This window comes from Pteropus vampyrus, unplaced genomic scaffold, assembly GCF_000151845.1.
Source record: "Pteropus vampyrus isolate Shadow unplaced genomic scaffold, Pvam_2.0 Scaffold2, whole genome shotgun sequence".
Taxonomy (NCBI): domain Eukaryota; kingdom Metazoa; phylum Chordata; class Mammalia; order Chiroptera; family Pteropodidae; genus Pteropus; species Pteropus vampyrus.
Window position 1 is genome coordinate 19,627,136 of NW_011888783.1, and position 20,444 is coordinate 19,647,579.

The 20,444-nt window shown below is 35.3% G+C and overlaps 1 protein-coding gene across 1 annotated transcript in view; it reads left to right on the forward strand.

Moving 5' to 3' along the window:
- The window catches only part of LRP2 (LDL receptor related protein 2), a 191,448-nt gene that overhangs the window by 67,831 nt on the left and 103,173 nt on the right, over positions 1 to 20,444 (forward strand). Inside the window, exons 11-18 of the mRNA XM_023528463.1 lie at positions 2,035 to 2,258; positions 3,626 to 3,832; positions 5,999 to 6,201; positions 8,067 to 8,207; positions 9,768 to 9,971; positions 15,679 to 15,871; positions 17,597 to 17,722; positions 18,532 to 18,662. Of these exons, the coding sequence (XP_023384231.1) occupies positions 2,035 to 2,258; positions 3,626 to 3,832; positions 5,999 to 6,201; positions 8,067 to 8,207; positions 9,768 to 9,971; positions 15,679 to 15,871; positions 17,597 to 17,722; positions 18,532 to 18,662 (1,429 nt within the window). The remainder of the gene's footprint in view (positions 1 to 2,034; positions 2,259 to 3,625; positions 3,833 to 5,998; positions 6,202 to 8,066; positions 8,208 to 9,767; positions 9,972 to 15,678; positions 15,872 to 17,596; positions 17,723 to 18,531; positions 18,663 to 20,444) is intronic.

The following is a 20,444-nucleotide window of genomic DNA, read 5'->3' on the forward strand; positions in this document are numbered from 1 at the left end:
GGCCTTCTGAAACTTACCTGCTCACATGCTTGATGAATGGCCCATTTTCTAGTTGTTTTTGTGTAGATATACCTGTGTTGCTGCATATTAACTTTTAGGTACAGCTGATTTTTAACAATTTAACTTATTTTGAATATATATTTAAAAAGTTTAAATTATAAGAAGTAATTAAATGGTAAAATGTTTCCTCCATCTGTCCCCCTCTGCCCTGTTTTCACTTCCCCTCTCCCATGGATAATTGCTGTTTATTTCAATTCTTGAGATTGTTAAATGCATAAATAAGAATATACGAATACAGTTAACTATATATATGTATAGTAGTAAGCTACACACAGAGTTCTGCATATTGCTAGTGTTATGTGATATATTTTCATGAGCTCTCCATGTCTACACAGAGAAGTCTTCCTCATTCTTTATTTTATAGTGGTATAATATTCCATTCTTTGCATGTACATAATTTATTTAACTAATTCTTTATGGATGGACTTTTGTATCATTTTTTATCCTTTGCTATTTCAGAGAGGACCGTAATGAATAACCTTATTGATTTAGCATGCTTGCGAGTATTTAGATATAGCGGCTTTCGATTGCTATGTTTTTCACAGAGTGATTTCCCAGTAATCCGTAAAATGAGTTCTGTGTTTTATACCATCTAAAGTTGCACCTGGGGTAAAGTGCCCATTTCATCAAGGATTCTTGAAAATAGCACCTTTGTGCCTCGATTTGCTATTCTGTAAAATGGGTAGAATGACACCTATAAATCTGTCTCAGAAGTTTATTTTAAAATCAAATAAGAAAACATAGAAGAAAGTATTTGAAAAAGCAGAAAGCATATCACTTGTAAGTTATTTCATCGTCTTTGTTCACTTGAAGGAGTGATAATGCCTTACCTCTTCACATTTAGCTGGCGAGGCCTCCGTTATCTTCTCCCATGGTCAGGATTTGCTAATTGGCGATATTCACGGAAGATCCTTTGAGGTCTTGGTAGAGTCTCAAAATCGTGGAGTGGCTGTGGGTGTGGATTTTCACTATCACCTACAAAGAGTCTTTTGGACTGACACCGTGAAAGATAAGGTAAATAGAAATTTCAAGAGCGTAGCTTGGGAGCTGATAGAACCCCAAGCACAAAGTGTTGATAGCTTTTCACTTTGGGGGGAGTGGAGGGGAAAGTTTCTTTGTTTTCTAACAGAAAAGGCCCTTGAGATATTTTATGTTAATCAGCACCTTTCCATGCTATACTATTACATGGGACCCATTAAACAAAGCAGTCTATTATATGGATTAGCCTTGAGCAACTTTTAATTTTATTCGAAATGGAGTCCAAAAGCCTAATTAAAAGAAATAGTAGACATTCTTTCAAAACTGGATTGATATTTGGTCGTCATTTTTGAAACTTGATCACTTAAAATGTAAAACATACTCTGCTTTCTCGGATGATAAAAATCAGATTTTACCTGCATCTTCTAAATGAAACCATAATTGAGGATTGGATAACAAATATTGACAGTATTTTGTCTAACAGCCAAATTTTTATTACACTGTCTTATTTGGGATGTGTGGTGGATTTAAGTTCAATTTTGAATGATGCAATGGAGATTTTTAAAAATAAATTTTAGATCCTCCTGAAGAGTTATGGAATTTTATTTCTTCTTCTTGTATTTTCTTGTACCATTAATAAAATTCTAAATCAATTAAGTGATGCCTTGCATAAAATTTTTAAGAATTAAGAATTTGGATTATTAACAATTCCTATAATTTGATTATAGCTAAAAATCAAAACAAACCACCTCCACCTTCTCCACCCCAAACATCCACATTTTTAAATTAAACTTTTGATATATTTGCCTCACACATACTTCTAAAGAAACTTTTTTCCACCTCAGTAACCCATGATATAAAATAGCAAGTCTTCAGTGAAATTTATTTCTTAGTCCAGATGACTGATGTGTACATTAGATACACTGAATAAAGAATAGGAAACAGTGTCCAGTTAGTTATGCTTAAGAAGTATAATAATTTGGGTTTTTCTTTTAGGTTTTCTCAGTTGGCATTAATGGTTTAGATATCCAAGAAGTTCTCAATGTTTCTATTGATGATCCGGAGAATCTAGCTGTGGACTGGGTTAATGATAAACTTTATGTGGTGGAGACCAAGGTTAACCGCATAGATATGGTCAATTTGGATGGAAGCCACCGGGTTATACTTATAACTGAAAACTTAGGGCATCCTAGGGGCATTGCCCTGGACCCAACTGTTGGGTAAGTGATGTGAAAACATACTGATTCCAGTATTTTCAGAGTTTTAGCTCTTTCCTTATACACAAAACATCCATTGGATTAATTAAAGGTTAATTCTGATTTCTTTTAGCTCTGTGCTCTAGAACCCATGTTTACTTTATGTCTCTGTTCCTATAAGCTTTAAAGGAATTGGCTAAATATAATTTCATTTGAGGATATGTAATCCAAACACACTTACTGGTATACTAAAAATATGTAATGTTTTTGGGGGTAAGAATGTTTATTCTTATGTTTATTCTTGGTGTTTGCTATATTTGCCTGGCTGAGAGATTGGATTCTGTGTTCTGACTCAATCTAATACTCTTGATATAACAAAACATTGCTGTGTTTCACTATTTTAAAATGATCACTCTAGCATAAACTAGTTGTAAAGTTTTTTAAATTGGGGAAGTAAGATTGGAACTATCCTTTTAGTGCTTTCTTGTTACATATTGGGATTGAGATGTTAATGCTAATAATACATCACGGTTGTTTAGTGTGAATCAACTCAGCAAGACTGATAATGCTTACTTTTCTCCAGGTGTAAATTCAAATTTTCCTGATCTGCACATTTGAGAATAGTTACCAGAATTTAGCTTGCTCTTAGATTTTCATACCTGAAAATCTAAGGACCCTTTTATGAACTTTAGGCTACTTATGTGTTGGTGAAAGGTGATTATTCATTTCTACTTTATATCAGTTGTTCTTCCTTGAAAATGATGGATATGTTCTCTAGACCAGCGGTCCCCAACCTTTTTGGCACCAGGGACTGGTGCTCCCATGAGAATCTAATACCTGATGATCTGAGGAGGAGCTGAGGCGGTGATGCTAGTGCTGGGGAGCAGCTGCAAATAAAGATGAAGCTTCACTCCTCTCACCTGCCGCTCACCTCCTGCTGTGCTGCTCTGTTCCTAACAGTCCACAGACTGGTACCGGTCTGCGGCTCGTGTGTTGAGGTCTATGCTTTCGCATGGATAATTAAGAATGGAATGGATTGATAGCTAATTTTAAAATGTATCTGTAAGTTTTCCGGGGTGTAAAAAAGGGAAGTGAAAGAGCCAGAAGACAGGGGAGAAATTTAAGAGAGTGAAATATGAATTTTTAGGCTTCCAAGTCAATGCATTTTAATAGTTGCTGTTTGGAGTTGTTGCCTCTCCTGATTGGCCTTCATAGTCTCTGATTTTTAATGCTTTTTAATTTCCTTATTGTTTTATACCCCCATCGTTCTCCAGTCAGCTAGAAGAAATTTCCATTGATCCAAACACGATCTGATAAAATGTTTTTCAGGTAAACTTGTAAAATAACTGACTCTTTCATCTTTTCTTTTCTTTTCTTTTTTTTTTTGGTAGTTATTTATTTTTCTCAGATTTGGAGAGCCTTTCTGGAGGACCTACCGTGGAAAGGGCTTTCATGGATGGCACCAACCGTAAAGACTTGGTGAAAACGAAGCTGGGATGGCCTGCTGGGATAACTCTGGATTTAGTATTAAAGCGTGTTTACTGGGTTGACTCCCGGTTCGATTACATTGAGACTGTAACTTATGATGGAATTCAAAGGTAAAAAATAATTTTTAAAAACAAGAAATTGGGGGGGAAAGTATATAAAATTAATGGAGAGGAATATCAAAGGGCCAGAATTAAAATACTCCTGCTCCTTTTTTTGGTTGAAATCAAAGCTTGAATGACTTTCATGTTGACTTTGCATGAAGTGACCTGCTCCATTTTATTAACTATAATTGGGTTCCATAACAAGTCATTAAATGTTACCTAGAACATTTGTTCTTTGATTTCTCCTCCCAAGCCTCTTCCGCTCCCAGATAAAGCACATTATTTTCGGTAACTCCTGAGTCTATTTATAGCTAGGCACATTATATACTCTGGGTCTGTTATGGTTTGTTTCTAAAGTTCGCTTTATCTTTTAGCTTTCTAATTTTCTCTCAATAAATAAATTTTATTTTTTATTTAACATTTTCTGGTAGAAATTAATTGGATTTTACTCTGCCCTTTATATATTTCAAATTTCAAAGAGAAGTTCTGACTTGTATTTTTACCTTATATACTTCAAAGATACTTACACAGAATATTTGAATATAGAATACGGCATTTTTTTTTCATATTCTTAGTCTGATTAGATCTAACCATAAATTAGTTGTTAACTATTTTAGACCATCTCCTTTTGATATTTTCAAAAATTGGTTATAAAATGGTCTTCAAATTTTTACCATAAAAAATTGTTCTGTGCATTCAGCAAATACACTCGCCAGTTAAATTTTTCCAAATAACTTGGTTTTATTGTTTTCTCAACAATAGTCATATTGTAGTTTTGTTTTCTCTTTTATTTCTTCTGTAAAGATGGCATCACAGTTTGCCACTGGATTTTATATTTTTAGAACAGTTTCTACTTGGTTAAATAAAGTGATTATGTATTAAAATTGACTTCTTACCACTGAAACGGGTTCCTATAGTGAGAATATGAATTAATATAATGAAAAAAGTTAGTTAACCTGATAATAAGTCATATAAAAATAATTGAGAAATGGCTTAAATTTTTTTCTCTTTCATGGCATTACATTATATAGTCCAAGAATTTTTATGCTAAGGTTAAGCTAAAACATAAAAGATTAAAATTACAGAGTTTCAGAAAGATTTGAATGGTTTTTTGGCTGTGAAGAAATGTCAAAATGATATTAAAGCTCATGAGTACAGCTGAAATCATAAAGTCATTGCCTTTTGCTTTGCCAGCAGGTGGCATTCAGTGTTCTGGAATTTGCTAACTAAAAACGAAAACCATTCTCCAATCTTAATGTACCATGTCATTATGGAATGTCTTAAAATGTGCACTAACCTTAGGTTTCTTTGTTTTCTTTTCTCCTATAGTGTTTTTCCAGTATTAGTATCTTCAAGTCTTTTCTTAGAACTCTATTGTTTGTGCCTTTTAGTTTTCAGAGGTTGCTAAGATTATTCTTTGAGGTCTTTCTTTTATTCCAAAAGAAAAAAAAGATTTTTCCTCACGAGCCATTGTCCACCTCACTTTTAAAATGGCCTAAATGAATTATCATTTCTGTCGATGTCATGGCAGGCACGGTTGATTTCTTCACTTCTGTTTTCTTCCCATTTAAGTAGCTCTGGGCATACTGTGCCTCCGCTACAAGTATGACCAGTTGATGGTTTCATCAAGCAGAGCCATAAAAGTGGTAGCACCGCTTTTGCTCTCCTTAGGGTGACATCAGGAACAGGTCTTTTTGTTTGCCGTGAGTTGAACTCTACCACTCACTGTCCTGCCCCCTAATTGCTGAGATATGGTCAGTGGTCCAGTGTGAAATCAGTGTTTAAGGCATCCTCTACTAGACTTCCAGTTCTTTGTTACACTGTTCTACATGTGGATTTCAAAACAACGTGTCACATGTTAGCCATTTTATATTTGGGACAACCTTAAAAGAATGAAGAGCAGGTGAGAAAACAGTAATTTCTCAAAAAAATCTAGAACTAGCTAGGACTGGGACTGGAATTTAAGTTTCAAGGGTCTTTTCCAAGAGACACATGAAAATTCTATCAAACATAGATGGAAATAGACCTGTATCTTAAAATGTATTTTATCTTTATATTCTATATTTGTAACAAGACACTATTTAATTTCTTATGCATTTACTTGAACTAATTCTACCTTTAATCAAAATAAAAGAAAACAAATAAAAACTGTATGATATATATCTTTTGTAATAGGAAGACAGTGCTTCATGGAGGCTCACGCATTCCTCATCCCTTTGGAATAAGCTTGTTTGAAGATAGCGTCTTTTTTACTGATTGGACAAAGATGGCTGTAATGAAGGCAAACAAGTTCACGGAGACCAACCCACAGGTGTACTACCAGTCTTCCCTAAGGCCCTTTGGAGTGACTGTTTACCATTCCCTCAGGCAGCCCCATGGTAAGCCCCAGAAAAACAGAAAGCATATTTGGTACTGGCCTTGGTAGAAAGGTTTTCTCAAAACTATAGAAGTTAGTCATGCGGGATCTCATGAGATTTTGGTGGCATTCTCAAGTATACAAAGAGTTATCTAGAGAGTTAAACTCTCTGGAATTGGCTCTGCAGATCATAGGCATTCTGGAGAAATTGACATATTTCAGAGTTAAGATGCCAAATCTACAGGGAACTTATAGACTAAGTTAACAGATAGTTATTGTCACCTGCAACACACCAGATTCTGTCTAGATACTGGGCATATAGCTGGAAACAAAACAAATCAAAGTACTTATCTACATTCTATTGGAGAAACCTTGTAAATCAATCCTCTAAAATTATGGTTGAGGGAATCGAGGCCCAGAAGAAGAGAATGACATGCCTAAGTGCTCATTTTAGGTACTCTCAGAGGCGTGGGGTTTTTTTTGTTTTTTTTTGTTTTTTTTTCCTGTTGATTTTGTAAGACACCTGTTCTTAGATTTTAGATTTGCATTAGGTATATCATAGGCCAACTGAGTTCGGTGACTCTCTGGCTGGTCATTTATCAAAAATAAGAAATATTTTTATTCAGTCTTAGTCTTCTTTTATAGTAAGGTAAGTTTTGTTTGTGTTTCAAGATTTCAAATTGACATGACTGTCTGGACTATGTACAGCTCTTTTCTGTATTTGCTTGTGCATCAAAGAAAAGAAATATGAAAAACTAGCCTCTGTTGGTGGAAAGCTTATTATCAGTGAAGAGTAATTCAGAGAATGACAGATTTCATTCCAAAATTCTAAGTTAAGTGGTGGGTCTCTGACCTCTTCAAGACTGCCACCTTTGCCACTTTGAGTCAGATAATCACACTTTGAACCCACCTGGCTAATGGAGAAAGACTATAATTAGGTTGATTTTTTATTTTTTTAAAAAAACCAACCACTAGAACTAAAACATTCGGATGAATATCCTTTAATGTTGTCATCCTGGGAAAACATATACTTTATCTGAAAATATATACTGTATCTGAAAACATTTTGGAAATCTCTATTTGGAATAATCAGTTGATGATCTATTTACATCTGCCCATGACCAAAAATATTACCCGATTTTACCATCCAAATTGTTTGTTATTTGCCTCAGAATGATGCCTAGCTGTCGTTAACTCCAAATCATCCACCTGAGATGATAAAGAGACTATTTTAAAGAATAAGTCAAAAGCCAAGAAGACACATGTGAATTTTTAGCTGTGGCAGTGTTGTGTTCAGTGAACTTTCTCAAGTCACTGTGTTTGAGGGTGGTTTTTGGAAGTATAAACTGGTTTGGGTTACAAACATGTAGGATTTTGGAGTCAGATCTATATTTGAATCTAGTGTAGCTATTTAGCTGCTGAATCATCTTTTAGAGACTTGGTTTCCTCTTCTTTAAAATTGAGGTACTACTACTTACCTCTTAGGGTCATTGACTGTAAGTTGGCTTACTTCAGAGTAAGGATTCAGTGAGCTATAGTTATTTATTATATCTTATGATAAAATAACACTAGTTTTTTTGTGGGGGGAGAGTTATTTTCGAATCATAGAGGTTAGCAGACACAATTATTTGGGAGAAAGTACACCCCAAATTATCCAATTGCAGGCATCTTGTCTTTTTGCCACCACCAGTTTGAGAGTAGATGGGAGAGCAGTGATAAATTAGGAGGGCCATTGCATCCAGATGTGGATGTAGCAACCTGTAGTGATGTCTCCAAATTTTAAACCCATTATTCTATTTAACCTACAGAGCTCAAAGTGGCTTTCCATGTCTGGGATAATGATACATTTCTCATTGAGATTTAACCCTGTGCATTTTTTTCCTCCAGCTAGCAATCCATGTGGAGATAACAATGGGGGCTGTGAACAGATCTGTGTCCTCAGCCACCGAACAGATAATGATGGTTTGGGTTACCGCTGCAAATGCACGTTTGGCTTCAACCTGGATGTAGATGGTCACCACTGTGTTGGTAAGAAATCGATTCTGGATTCTTTCTGGCAGGCAGCACAGGAGTATGTGCTGCTCTTGAACTGGACCAACTCCTGTCATACTTTTTCACTGCGAATATTTCTGTAGCCCACAGGGTGTCTTCCTCAGTAGGCATCACTCCATTTATATATTGCTGATTCGAAGAACTAAATTTCTGTCCCTTGAGACATTCTTTTAATTCCACATCTAGGGGTTTCTGGGGATCCCTTTCCCATTTGTCTCCTTCCTGATATCTTTGTCTCCTTTTTTTAACTATGCTTTTGAAATTCCATGGGATTTATTTTGAGTTATTTTTTGTTATGTATACCTTTTCCACTTTAGATGTTAGCCTTAACTCTAATGGGAAGCACTTCCCATCACTTTCATTGACATCTCCTAGACTGTCTCTGATGCCACTTTGAGTTAAGTAATCACATTTAGATCCCACCTAGCTTTATTCTTGTATTCCAAAGTAAACTCATAAGTGTTGAGGTGGCTCATTTCCTCATCTAAATCTTCTCTTTTCAATTCAAATTTTCACTTTTTATCTGCCTCTATACTCTGGGTTTCATTCTTACCTTAAAGACTTCTTTTTCTTTGGTTACTGTACACATCTAAGCATAATGGGACCATTGCCTCGGCTTCAGCCGATGATGAAATGCACTCCTACAATATTTGTTTCTCTTATTTTCACGTTGACAACTCTCCTTTTTATGCTTTTAACAAATTCTTGCTCCCCAGATGGTGCTGCTCCTGGCTTAGCATGCAAGTTCTCTTATTCTAATTCAGACAAATTTGTTAGCTTTGTAGGTAATCTCAGATTTAGATAAAAATTACCCTCATTTAAAAAGTCATGTGTTTCTAACTATTATATTGACACTATGTGTCTAATAATTTTGATTTTAAGCTCCTTCTGCAATTTTTATATCTTTGTCTTAGGTATACATCTTTCATCTCTATCTGATTTCCTGACCTACTGTTACTGTATCATTTGATTTTTATTATTTTATTATTTTTAATTTTTTTCCTTTGATTTTAAACATCATTTATTTCTCATTTCCTCTATTTCTCCCTTCCCTTCTCTTCTTTTCTTTCTTTCTTTCTTTCTAAATAATTACCTGGTTGCTGTTATTTCTTCTCGTTTACTGGCCTTAATACCTTAAAAACTGCAGTAGGATTCCTGGTATAGATCTCTATTACAAAAGTCATATTATACAAAAGTTAATTCTACTCAAGAATTTCGATGGAATTCAGTTAATACTGCTTTAAAAATTAAGCATATAGGTATCATCTTTTATATGAATGCATCATAAGGATAAATTTCTCAGGAAGATGTAATATTGTAATACTCGTATTGCCTTCATAGCAGTTTATCTTTTTCCCTCTCTTCCTCCCATTATTTCCAAATGTGTTTTCCGCAGATTTATTTTTTATGTTTTTTTTTTTCAGAATTACATGTTAGAATTGTAAGATGTATTTTGTGGATGTATAAGTAATTCCTCTGGAATTTAGAGAGGGTAAGAACCATGCTGTGGCTGACTGTATGGTGTCCTTCTTGTAGCCGTTAAGCAGTTCCTGATCTTTTCATCCGAAGTGGCTGTTCGTGGGATCCCATTCACCATCTCCACTCAGGAAGATGTCATGGTTCCAGTGACGGGAAATCCTTCCTTCTTTGTTGGAATTGACTTTGATGCCCAGGAGAACACTATCTTTTTTTCAGATACATCAATAGACATGATTTATAAACAAAAGATCGATGGCACAGGTGAGAAATGGTCTAGAAAAATTTTTGTATGTTTTGTCTTTTTTCAATAATAATGCTAAGAATTTGTTTAGTAAAACTTCTAAACATTCACTTCTTAAGCAGGGTTCTTTATTAAGCTTACTGAATACTTTTAGATCAGGAAAACAAATTTATTGCTTTTCTTACAAATTAAGTTAAAATAAATACTTTTCCTTTATTTTCAGAATAAGTTATAAATGAGGGTGCATTTTAACAATGTAGAATAAAATAAAAGGAACTGACACTCCATAAGAGTGTCAAGTGTGTGAAAGCTGTTAATGGGTAAATTGGAATAATAATAATATTTTAAAAAGATGAATTATATATAACTATGGATTTAATGTACTTTTTCTTATTAATTGGAATTGTGTTCTTCATAATCATCACCAAAAGACAAATTATATTCAGTCACAGTTTACCATTGGGTACTTTATTGGGTCATGGCATGATCCAGTATTTGGATTTTACGACTCTGCAGTTTGAAAAAAATTGGTAGCCCATATAACCTAAAAACTGAAAGGGTCAGCTCAGAAGCTAGACTGCTGAGTTTTGAATCCTGGCTTCTCTTGTTTCTTACTCGATATTCTTGGGAAGTTACTTAATTTCTTTATATATCGGTTTCCTAAATCTGTAAAATAGGAATAATAATACAGGTACTACATAGCTTATAAGATTGTTGAGAGAATTTTAGGCTAATACATGTAAAATACCTAGAATAATGCGTGGAAAATAGCAAATATTCAGTAAATATTAGCTATTATTATAACTGCTATCAACGAAAAACCGCATTGCCCTGTTCCACTCTTTCCCCAGCCCAGACTTGTTCTTCAGAGGTACTTGCTTACCATTCTTTTAGCACTTCTATTATTTGCCCCCATGTTTCTAATACTTTGCATATACTACTATTTCTCATTTGTCATTTTAAACATTTATTTTCTTGTTATAGAGGATTTTGCTCTCTACATACCTCTTCTCCAACTTCACTCCCCCAAGTCTCCTTAAAAAGCTAAATTATAATTTTTGATTAAATTTATAATAGCTGTTTATATTATTAATATGATATCAATGTTAATATTGTTCACTACTAAGCCAATGATGATATTTCTTGAACATTAAAAACATTTTTTTGGAGTTATCAACTGCTCCATCTTCATTTGCTTAATTTTCTGTATAACTATCATACATTTTCCCAAATGCTCCAACAGATCTATCAAATGTCTCTGTTCATCCATCCGTCTGTCCATCGTCCGTCCGTCCGATCCATCCATCCATCCATCCATCCATCCATCCATCCATCCATCCATCCATCGAATGCAAATGATCTATAATTTTTTCCCCCTTTGGAGACTTCTATCCTCTGTACCATGGGGACTCATTTTTACTCTGAATCTGATGCACAGCTCTTGTCTTCGGACTTCCCTTCGCCCCTTCTCTGTTCAGGATCTCCTGTTTCTGGCAGGTCATTTATTTCTCTTTACAGATTTATTTCTTTACTTTGGAAACTTGAAGACATTGCTCCACTGTCTTCTAGTATCTAGTGTTGAGAGTCCTATGTCATGTAGAGTACCATTTCAATGTATTTGACCTTTTTGGCTTGTTATTGTTATTTTGTTTTCATTTCTTTCTGGAAGCTTTTAGAATCTTTTTGTTATTCCTTTAACCTTGAGATTTATATCCTACTGTGGAAAATTTTCTTGCCTCTGTTTTTTTTCTAATCTTTCTTTCTATAATTCTTAATAGTAAAATATTAGGTTGAGCTTCTATTTTTTTCTTATCTTTCTTCGTTTTCATTTCTATCATTTTGTTCTTTCTATAAACTTTTTTGCATTTTAGTTTTCAGCCTTTCTACTGAATTTTTTATTGAATTTATAAGTTCTGTTTGAAGAGCTCCTTTGTGTTCTTGGATTATTACTTTTTTCATAAATTCAATATCTTATTTCTCTGAAAATATTAATTACACTAAAAAAACGAATCTTCCTCTGTTTTCATTTTCTTTAGGTTCCTTTTCCTTTCGATTTGTTTGCAACTTGCTTTTTCATGATGAAGGCTTTCTTCAAATTTCCATGACCCTTGTTTGATATTAAGGGCAAGGTTATAAAAAACTTACCAGAATGTCTGTATGTATGGATGGGCCTCACCAGCTGGTAAACTTATGGTGGGTGATAAAGGCAGCCTTTTGGTTGGGGAGCTCCCAAATGTCAACATTAGTAAATTTTTTTTTTTTTCTGGAGGTAGTTTCTCCTTAATAGATGTCTCCATTCTCCTTCTTAGGGTGGAGAGTTAAAGGAGGTGGGTAGCTGACTGGCTGTGTTCTGGAGCAAGCAGTACAAAGGTCAGGTAGCTGAGAACCTGTCAGTTCAGTATCCACATAATCCCCCTGTACTCAGTTCTGTGTCCATCCTGATCCTCTTTTGTGCACTGTGTCCTGAGCCTGTAGACTCTCTGCTTCAGGTCCTCCAGAGAAGAAGACCTGTGGTCTCTTAGATTAGATAGGTGGAGGGGAATGGCACAGACACCTAGGCTCTGGGAGGGACCTGGAGGTCTAATTCCTCCTGATATCGACTTTTAACCAAGTCCTTTAATTCCTTGTCCCTGCCTTTCACAGAGCCTGGTGTCTCCGAGTGTACATAAGTTGAGGCTTCTGCATGTGTGTGGGTATGGTTCTCCCCTGCTGGCCCTTAGTTTGTAGCTTTCACTCCCCACTTAGTGAATTACCACTCCTTTCTCTTTCCCTTTCTCTTTCAAACTACGGAAATCTCTCAACTGCTATTCTTTTACTGTCATTTTAATAGCGTTTGGAAGGAAAAGGAGAGAAATATGTGTGATCAATCTGCTATTTTGAAGCAGGATGCATCTTTTCTGGGCACTAGAATTAGATCTACTGAGCTTGGAAAACTCCAGTCAATCTTAGCTCTCACCAAAAGGCAGTATTGGGTTTCTGAGCCAATGCAGGCTAAGTTTCCTGCAGGCATCTCCACAGGTCAGCTTCCTTCTGCTTTGTCAAAGTTGAATTCTCATTATACTTTTTGTCAATTGTGAGTCCACATGCTGAGCAAGTTACCTTTTAAAATATTATGGTCAGTGGATAAACTCTCTATGCTCTTGCGAGGGAGGAATTACGTTGTTTGTTTTTCCAAGGAGAAGATTAAGTGTTGTCAGAAATCAAATTAAAGTCAAGTCAAGCCCCCAGGGAATTTACTTCATCAATTATCCCTTCTCTTCTCCAACTTCTCTTTTTCTACTGACTTTTCCCCCATCAGATACAATCAACTCTCTCCCACAAACAAACCAAAACCAAAACCAAAACCAAAAACAAACACAACCCACTCTTTGCTCCATGAGCCTCTCTAATTACAGTCTTCTCTCTCTTTCATTTCATAGACAAGCTTCTTAAAAGACTGGTCTACACATTCTTGTTCCACATTTCTCACTTATTCCTCACCTCATTGCAATCTGGCCACTATGTCACTTGAAACTCTTCGCATTCTGGTCACTTCCAGTCATTTTGTTATAAACTTTCAGTTCTTTGGTACTTTGGTCATCTTCTTAAAATGCTTTCTTCCATGACAAGACACTCCTGGATTTCCTTCTATTTCTTGGCCATTCTTTCTAGTGTCCCCTAGAGGTGTTTTGTTCTTTGCCTGTCTATAAATAACTGCGATTTCTAGTATTCAGCATTGGTCCTCTTATTCTGCGTCTTCTTATGCCTATTTTTGCAACTTCCAAGTCTTTGACTGCCATTGTCAGTGCCGAAGTGATCGAGAAGGGAAGGTGTCGGTGGTGAGACATAAGAATTCACAAGAGGCCAACATGAGAATGAAATGACAGGCACTAACTTTATTGTGGGGAGCGCACTTCTGTTGCGGGAAGTGCAGTCTATTGTGGGGAGTGGGCTTCTGCTTCTGCTCCTCTTCTGCTCCCCTTTCTTGTGCTCCTCTTCTCCTCCCCAAGGGACTGCATAGCTCCACACATATCAGAGTACAGTAGTGGCATTCAGCCACACATGCGTGATACAATAAGCTGAATTATGTTTACATATTTTATGCACAGGCGCCCTACTACACTAATGTAACATTCTAAATCTCAGGTCCTATTCCTAGCGGCGAGCCTGGATCACAGCCAGACCAGGGACAAGCCAGGCCTTGGACCCACAGCCATCTATATATGTAGCAATTTTAAATCATTGCGGGGAGGCTAATCATAGGACATCTACTGAATGTTTTTCCTCTTAACCTGGAGAATGAGGGAAAGGTCAGGGATGGCTTTTTGCAGGTGATGATAAAAATCTCCATTCAAACTCTCTGAGATTCATACTTATAGTGCCAAATGCCTTTTGAGTATCTCACCTGGACATCACACAGCCACCTCAAAAGCAGTATGTGTATATGGACACTTTTATCCCATTTCTCACAGTCTTCTTATCTCAAAGGAAAAGCATGGCCAATCCCCCTATCCCATTCCCTGATTCTGCCCAGAAATCTCCCTCTCTTTTAGCATTTATCGTTAACTCATTAACCTCCAGCCATGCTCTGGAACATGTGGAATTCTCAATCTCTCTTTCACTTTCCAGTCTTCGCTTTCCTGTAGCCCCCCGTTCACCGCTTTCTTTGGGAAACCTCTTCACACTTCCACCTTACTACATGTTCCATTCGGGGTCTGTGCTCTCATACCGTCCTGTGCACACTTCCATCACAGCACCCAGTACTCTTTAATTTTTGCCTCTCAGAGTAATTGCTGCCTCCTCTCTCTCCCATTTCATTATAAATCCTTGAAGGAGGTGTCCTCATTTCTTTCAAGATACTTCACTTCTCTATGACTCAGTTTTCTCATCTTAAAATAAGGTTACTAATTATCCCTTCTTGACTGAGCTTTTATAAGGATGGATGAATCCAAATAAAATATCTGGGCCAGTTCCTGGCTCAAAGAAAGTGCTCAGTATAAGCGATTATTATTAATACTATTAGCGATATTATGTTTTCTAAGTATCTAGTGGTGTCTAGCACATAGAAGAATTTCTTTTTATAATTTATGAATAGATGAATGGAAAAAGCACAAGGATTGTTTTTCCTACTGCAAAAGAAAGAGGTGTGATTGTTTACTCTAATTCAAATTTCCTTTGGTGAGAAAAAGAAACAGAGGGGAAAACGCACACAATTTCACAAAGAGGAGAGTGGTCTTTTTTTCTTCTGTACCCAGTTCTGATTTCGTTTCTGGTATCTTTACTGGTCTTTTCCAAACTTGGCAACTTTGTGGCTATGAAAGACTGTTGATGAGAGGGTTGGGCTGTCATACCTCAGAGATATCCCCCAGTCGTACCTGGCAGTGTCAGTTTATCAGAGCCGTCTGTGGGTGGTGTTTGTGAGTATGTGAACTCAGGTATCTCGTCTTCAGATGTTCTGCAATGAGAAATTTTTTGCTGGGAGATTGAACAAGGGAGTAAATCCAGGCCATACCATTCCTCGTTCTGTTTATCAGAATCACATCTATTCTTTGAGATTTAAACTTTTGAGGATGATTCTAGGTTTATCTTGTGTTGTTGCATAGCAGTTTACGATTTAAAAAAAATTTCACATGTTACTGAAATATGCTTTAACTCTGACACAAATTTAAATATGCAGAAAATATATGCTTAGTTTAAACCATATTTTAATATGCTTGGTTTAAACTATGTCCATATTTTAACTTACAGAAAGAGAAATTCTCACAGCTAACAGAGCGGAAAGTGTTGAAAGTTTGACTTTTGACTGGATTTCAAAGAATCTCTATTGGACAGACATTTCTTACAGGAGTGTCAGTGTCATGAGGCTAGCTGATAAATCGAGACGCGAAATAGTCCAGAATTTAAATAACCCACGATCAATCGTAGTTCATCCTATTGCTGGGTAAGTGAGTTTATGTTTTCCCGAGAGCGTGAAACTGTATATCTTTTAAAGTTATTGAAAAGTGATGCCATAGGGATCCGGCAAATATAAGATTGAACTATATTAATTGAAATCACCTTAAATTTTATCCCTTTAGCATAAGCTTATGTAATCGCTTTACCTCCTGCAAAAAAATTTCTCGGTTTCGGCTTTCCCAGTCTTCACTGAACTGTGTTTTTTTTCGCAATTGTAGAGGATCAAGCAAGCTGATACAGATTCATTAGGGAAGGAATGAATATGTAGCAGAATTATCGGGAAAGGCTCAAATTCTTTCCCAGCTTTAATGTATTGATAGAAAGGTTAGTAAAACTTGCTTAATCATTTAGTAGTTTTGAGAATAAAAACTCTTTCAGACCACAGACAAAGTTTCACATTTAACCCTTCCATGATTGGTGGCGTCAGACAAGAAAAGACGGAACAGTTCACACTCTTCTGTTTAGGTTCTTACCTGTCTTATTTAAGTATGTTTAATAGCTAATATGTTTGTTTAGAACAAATCTGAGCTAGGTAGTTGCATTTGAATGGAATAATTTAAGAAAAAAAAAAAAAAGACGACTAATTTACTAAAGCCTGATTCAGGAGGACACATAGTAAGCACTTTACATATGTAATCTTGTCTAATCCAAAACTAGTTTGTGAGGTAAATATATATAATATTGGTATTAGAGATAGTGGATCTGAGGCTCAGAGATAAAGTAACTAGCCTGAGGACTCACAATTTGTAAGAAACAATTAGTCAATTCCAGGTCTGTTTGACTAGAAAGCTTGTGTGTCTGACAACTCTGTATGCTGTCTCTAGAGTGTTGATTTTATATTTTAATTTTCTCCTTGTGAAATAAATATAAGAAACATTTTAAAACTGTTATTGATAAATTTTATTGCCCTGTAGAGATTAAACAGTTGATTTTCTAGCGCATTTTTGTTACACTAAATCCTTGGCATTTGATTTTGAAAAGCCATTAAATTGCTTTTTTGACGACTCCTTCATTTAAAATAATATGAAGTCACATTTTAGAAAGTTATGTTTTGGAGAAGACTAATTTTAGTCCTAAGGCTCATATAAAAGAGAAAAGTTTTTGTTTTTGTCACCCTAGACTTATCTTTTTGCCACTCCTCAGAATTAAAAAGGATACCTTGGTAAGATATTGTTTAAGAGTTCGTTGATTTGGATGGGTCAGGTATGAAGTGCTTTTCTGCAAATTAATCAGTTCCATGTGGAAGATGACTGAAGAGAGATCTAGTGCATCTTGGATATTTATTCTAGAGAGAAAGAGAGATTAAAATCTGTTTTCTTGTTCGTACTTTATTGTTTTATTTGAACAACGTGGAGTATTTAAAATGTAACCCGAATTATGTCTTTTTAAAGAGTTTACTTGGTGACAATAGTTTTGGGTGCTAGGTCTACACAGAAGTTCTCTGCTCTGGATGTCCATTTTAAAGCCATTTGTATTTGTGACTTTGGTTATATGTTGAAAACTGAATTTTTAATTAAGAATTAGAGCAGTTGTACACTGAGTCTGCTTAATGAGCAGATTTTTTTTCCCCTCTATATAAGCCCAGCAGCATATACAGAAAATGAAATTATTTGCAGCAAGTCTCTGGAGAATCTGTGTTTGTGCTAAATCTCTGTAAGTCATGCAGTTTGTCCCAGTGTTAACATCTTTTCCTTATTACCTCTTTTTCTAGATATATATTTTTCACTGATTGGTTCCGTCCTGCTAAAATTATGAGAGCATGGGGCGATGGATCTAACCTTTTGCCTATAGTAAATACTACTCTTGGATGGCCCAATGGGTTGGCCATTGATTGGGGGTAAGTAGGAATCATCCCGAATTACTGAGTTCTCACTTACAGAGGAACATGAATGAGACAGTATGTGGATATATGATGGAGTGAGGAAACTGGTACTACTTGCCCTCAAGTATTTTTATATCACTGACTGGTGATGGGAGAAGGATGTAGAATGATATAAGAACATAAAAAAACACAAACGCAGTTAGCTAGCTTTTGCTGGGACAAAAACTAATGCGTTCATGAATATTCAGAGGATATCACTGGAGGAAGCAGAATGTTAAGATCTTGTGGAAGATCAGTATGGAGGAGACAAGACCCAAGCCCCATTAGAAGGCTAAGAAATCTTTGATGTCAATCAATAAATGTATATTTGTCTACATTTACTCTGGAAGACTTTTTGAAGTATAAGATATTGTTCTCAAAAATTTGATCTGTTTAGGAATATAGGAAAAGGTAACAGGGTAAATAAGCTTACAGACGTGAAATGCCAAAGTTGTTTATAGGAGAAAAAAGGAAGAAATGTATTTAACCTTTTAAACATGGCTTAACTACCAACACTTTTCTTGTTGATTTAACAAGGAGAAAAATAAAATTTCTAACTTGAAGATAGCATTTCTAGTTTTCTAAGGCATTTAATTGAAAATCACCTTATGAAAGTAGTTGTATCTTTCTGGGGGACACAAAACTATTAAATTTTTAATGAGTGTAATTTGAGTTTCAGAAACTTTAATAAATGTGTCAACTGAACACTGTTTTTGAATGTCCTCAAGTAAAGGATATTTTGCTAGTTTCTGGATAGCAAATAACTAAGTATTTTATTATTTTAGTGCTTTACGATTGTACTGGGTAGATGCCTTATTTGATAAAATTGAGCACAGCACCTTTGATGGTTTAGATAGGAGAGCCCTGGGCCATATACAGCAGATGACACATCCATTTGGACTTACCGTTTTTCAAGGTATGTTTCGAAGGAATAAACGTGTGTTCTTTTTTTGTTTTGTTTTGTTTTGTTTTTTTCTTTCTAAGTTGTAACAGTAGACTCATCTTCATTTGGCAATTTCACAATTCTGATAAATTTCATTTTAGAATATAAAAATTAAAACAGTTCTATTATGTATGGATAAAACATTTCCATATTTCATTTTTAGAGTATATTTTTTGTTTTAGATACTTTTAGATAATAATATTGATAACTTCTGGGTATAGCACTTTGTAGGTTACACATATTATAGAATTTAACATACCAGGTAATCTTATATAAATATTATACAAAGAAATAGTAAGTTACTGCCTTCATCATTTTCAAGAATAAAACCGCAATAACTGTTTGTAGTAACTATTGTAGCATTTTGTTTTTGATGTTTGCAAGAACATTTTTGGAATCCTTGTGAAAAGACTGTTAACACATATTTGTCAACTGTATACTCACTGAACGATTGAAGCTTTTTAGTCACAATGTTGGGTAACTGACATCATCTTTATTATACAGAAATGTTAGAATATAGCTTATGAAAAATAGTAAGATATTGTTGCTTTTTTTTTATATCAACCCTTTCAAATAATTTAATGCTACTAGTAATTGCTGGGAGCATGGAATTCTGGGAAACTACAACAACACTGATCACCCTGATGTATTGGATTTCCTTCTCTCAACTCCCCTCTTGAGTACAGGCATGCTGCTGTGAATTGAGTTGCTGGGAATACGAATGTAGCATGACAGCATGAAACAGGTGGTCTGTCTAGTCTCTAAAACAGGGTTTCTGTGAACGATTGTATAGCTTCAAGTGCCAGGCCAAGAGAATGAGGAGAGACTAAAATCCACCTCGATTCTGATCGACAAACCACGATTAGCCCAGTCAGAGGGGTGCCGTTTTGTGATCCACCAAAGACCCTACTCATATGTTAGTTGTTTCCTTGTTGGAAACTTCTTACTCTGAATAATTAGCACAGTGCTTTAAAAAAAACTAGACACTGACTATAAAGACTTTCTCACACACATATGGCATGGAATGACTAGTTAGTAAGTATACTGCATATTCCATCTTCTGTCTGTTTATCTGTGGAGGAGTGCATGGTATTTAAAAATATTTTTAAAATGCTTTTATGAGATTTTTGATGAGTCAGTTATACTCATGCATTCACTCACTCCCTTTTCATTAATGATGTCAGACACATACTATTTGTTGTCACATGGGAACATTATAAGAATGTTAAATTTTCTCTGCTCTTTGATGGAATGTTTTGGGATTGAATAAAAAAAACAGTTTCAGTACCTTTTGGTTTTATCAGTATGAAAAACATTTGAGTTCATACCAATGAGAACAATACAACATTCCCATAATAATAATGATGATGATGATGATGATGATGATGATGATAATAGTAATAATACTTTCTTCCAACACTATCTTTCATTGTGAATTTCTTAATGGAAATTTCTTTTATTGTGCAACACCATGGAAATTATGCAACTTAAAAACAAAGGCTAGATTTGCTTTACTGTCACACCACACAGGACTAAAAGGTTTATTGAACTCCTTGTCTACTTAATTATATATAGTAAGATATCTTCATGAGTGGTTGGACTGAGATTGCCAGTCAATCTAGATAATATTTAGTGAGTCCAGTGACTGATTCGCCATTGATTAGACCATATATAAGGAAAATTAGTCTAATGATAAAAATTTTGACACCTTAGTCATTTTTCAGTTAGTTGGAAGTTTTAGTTAGGTAAGCTGTT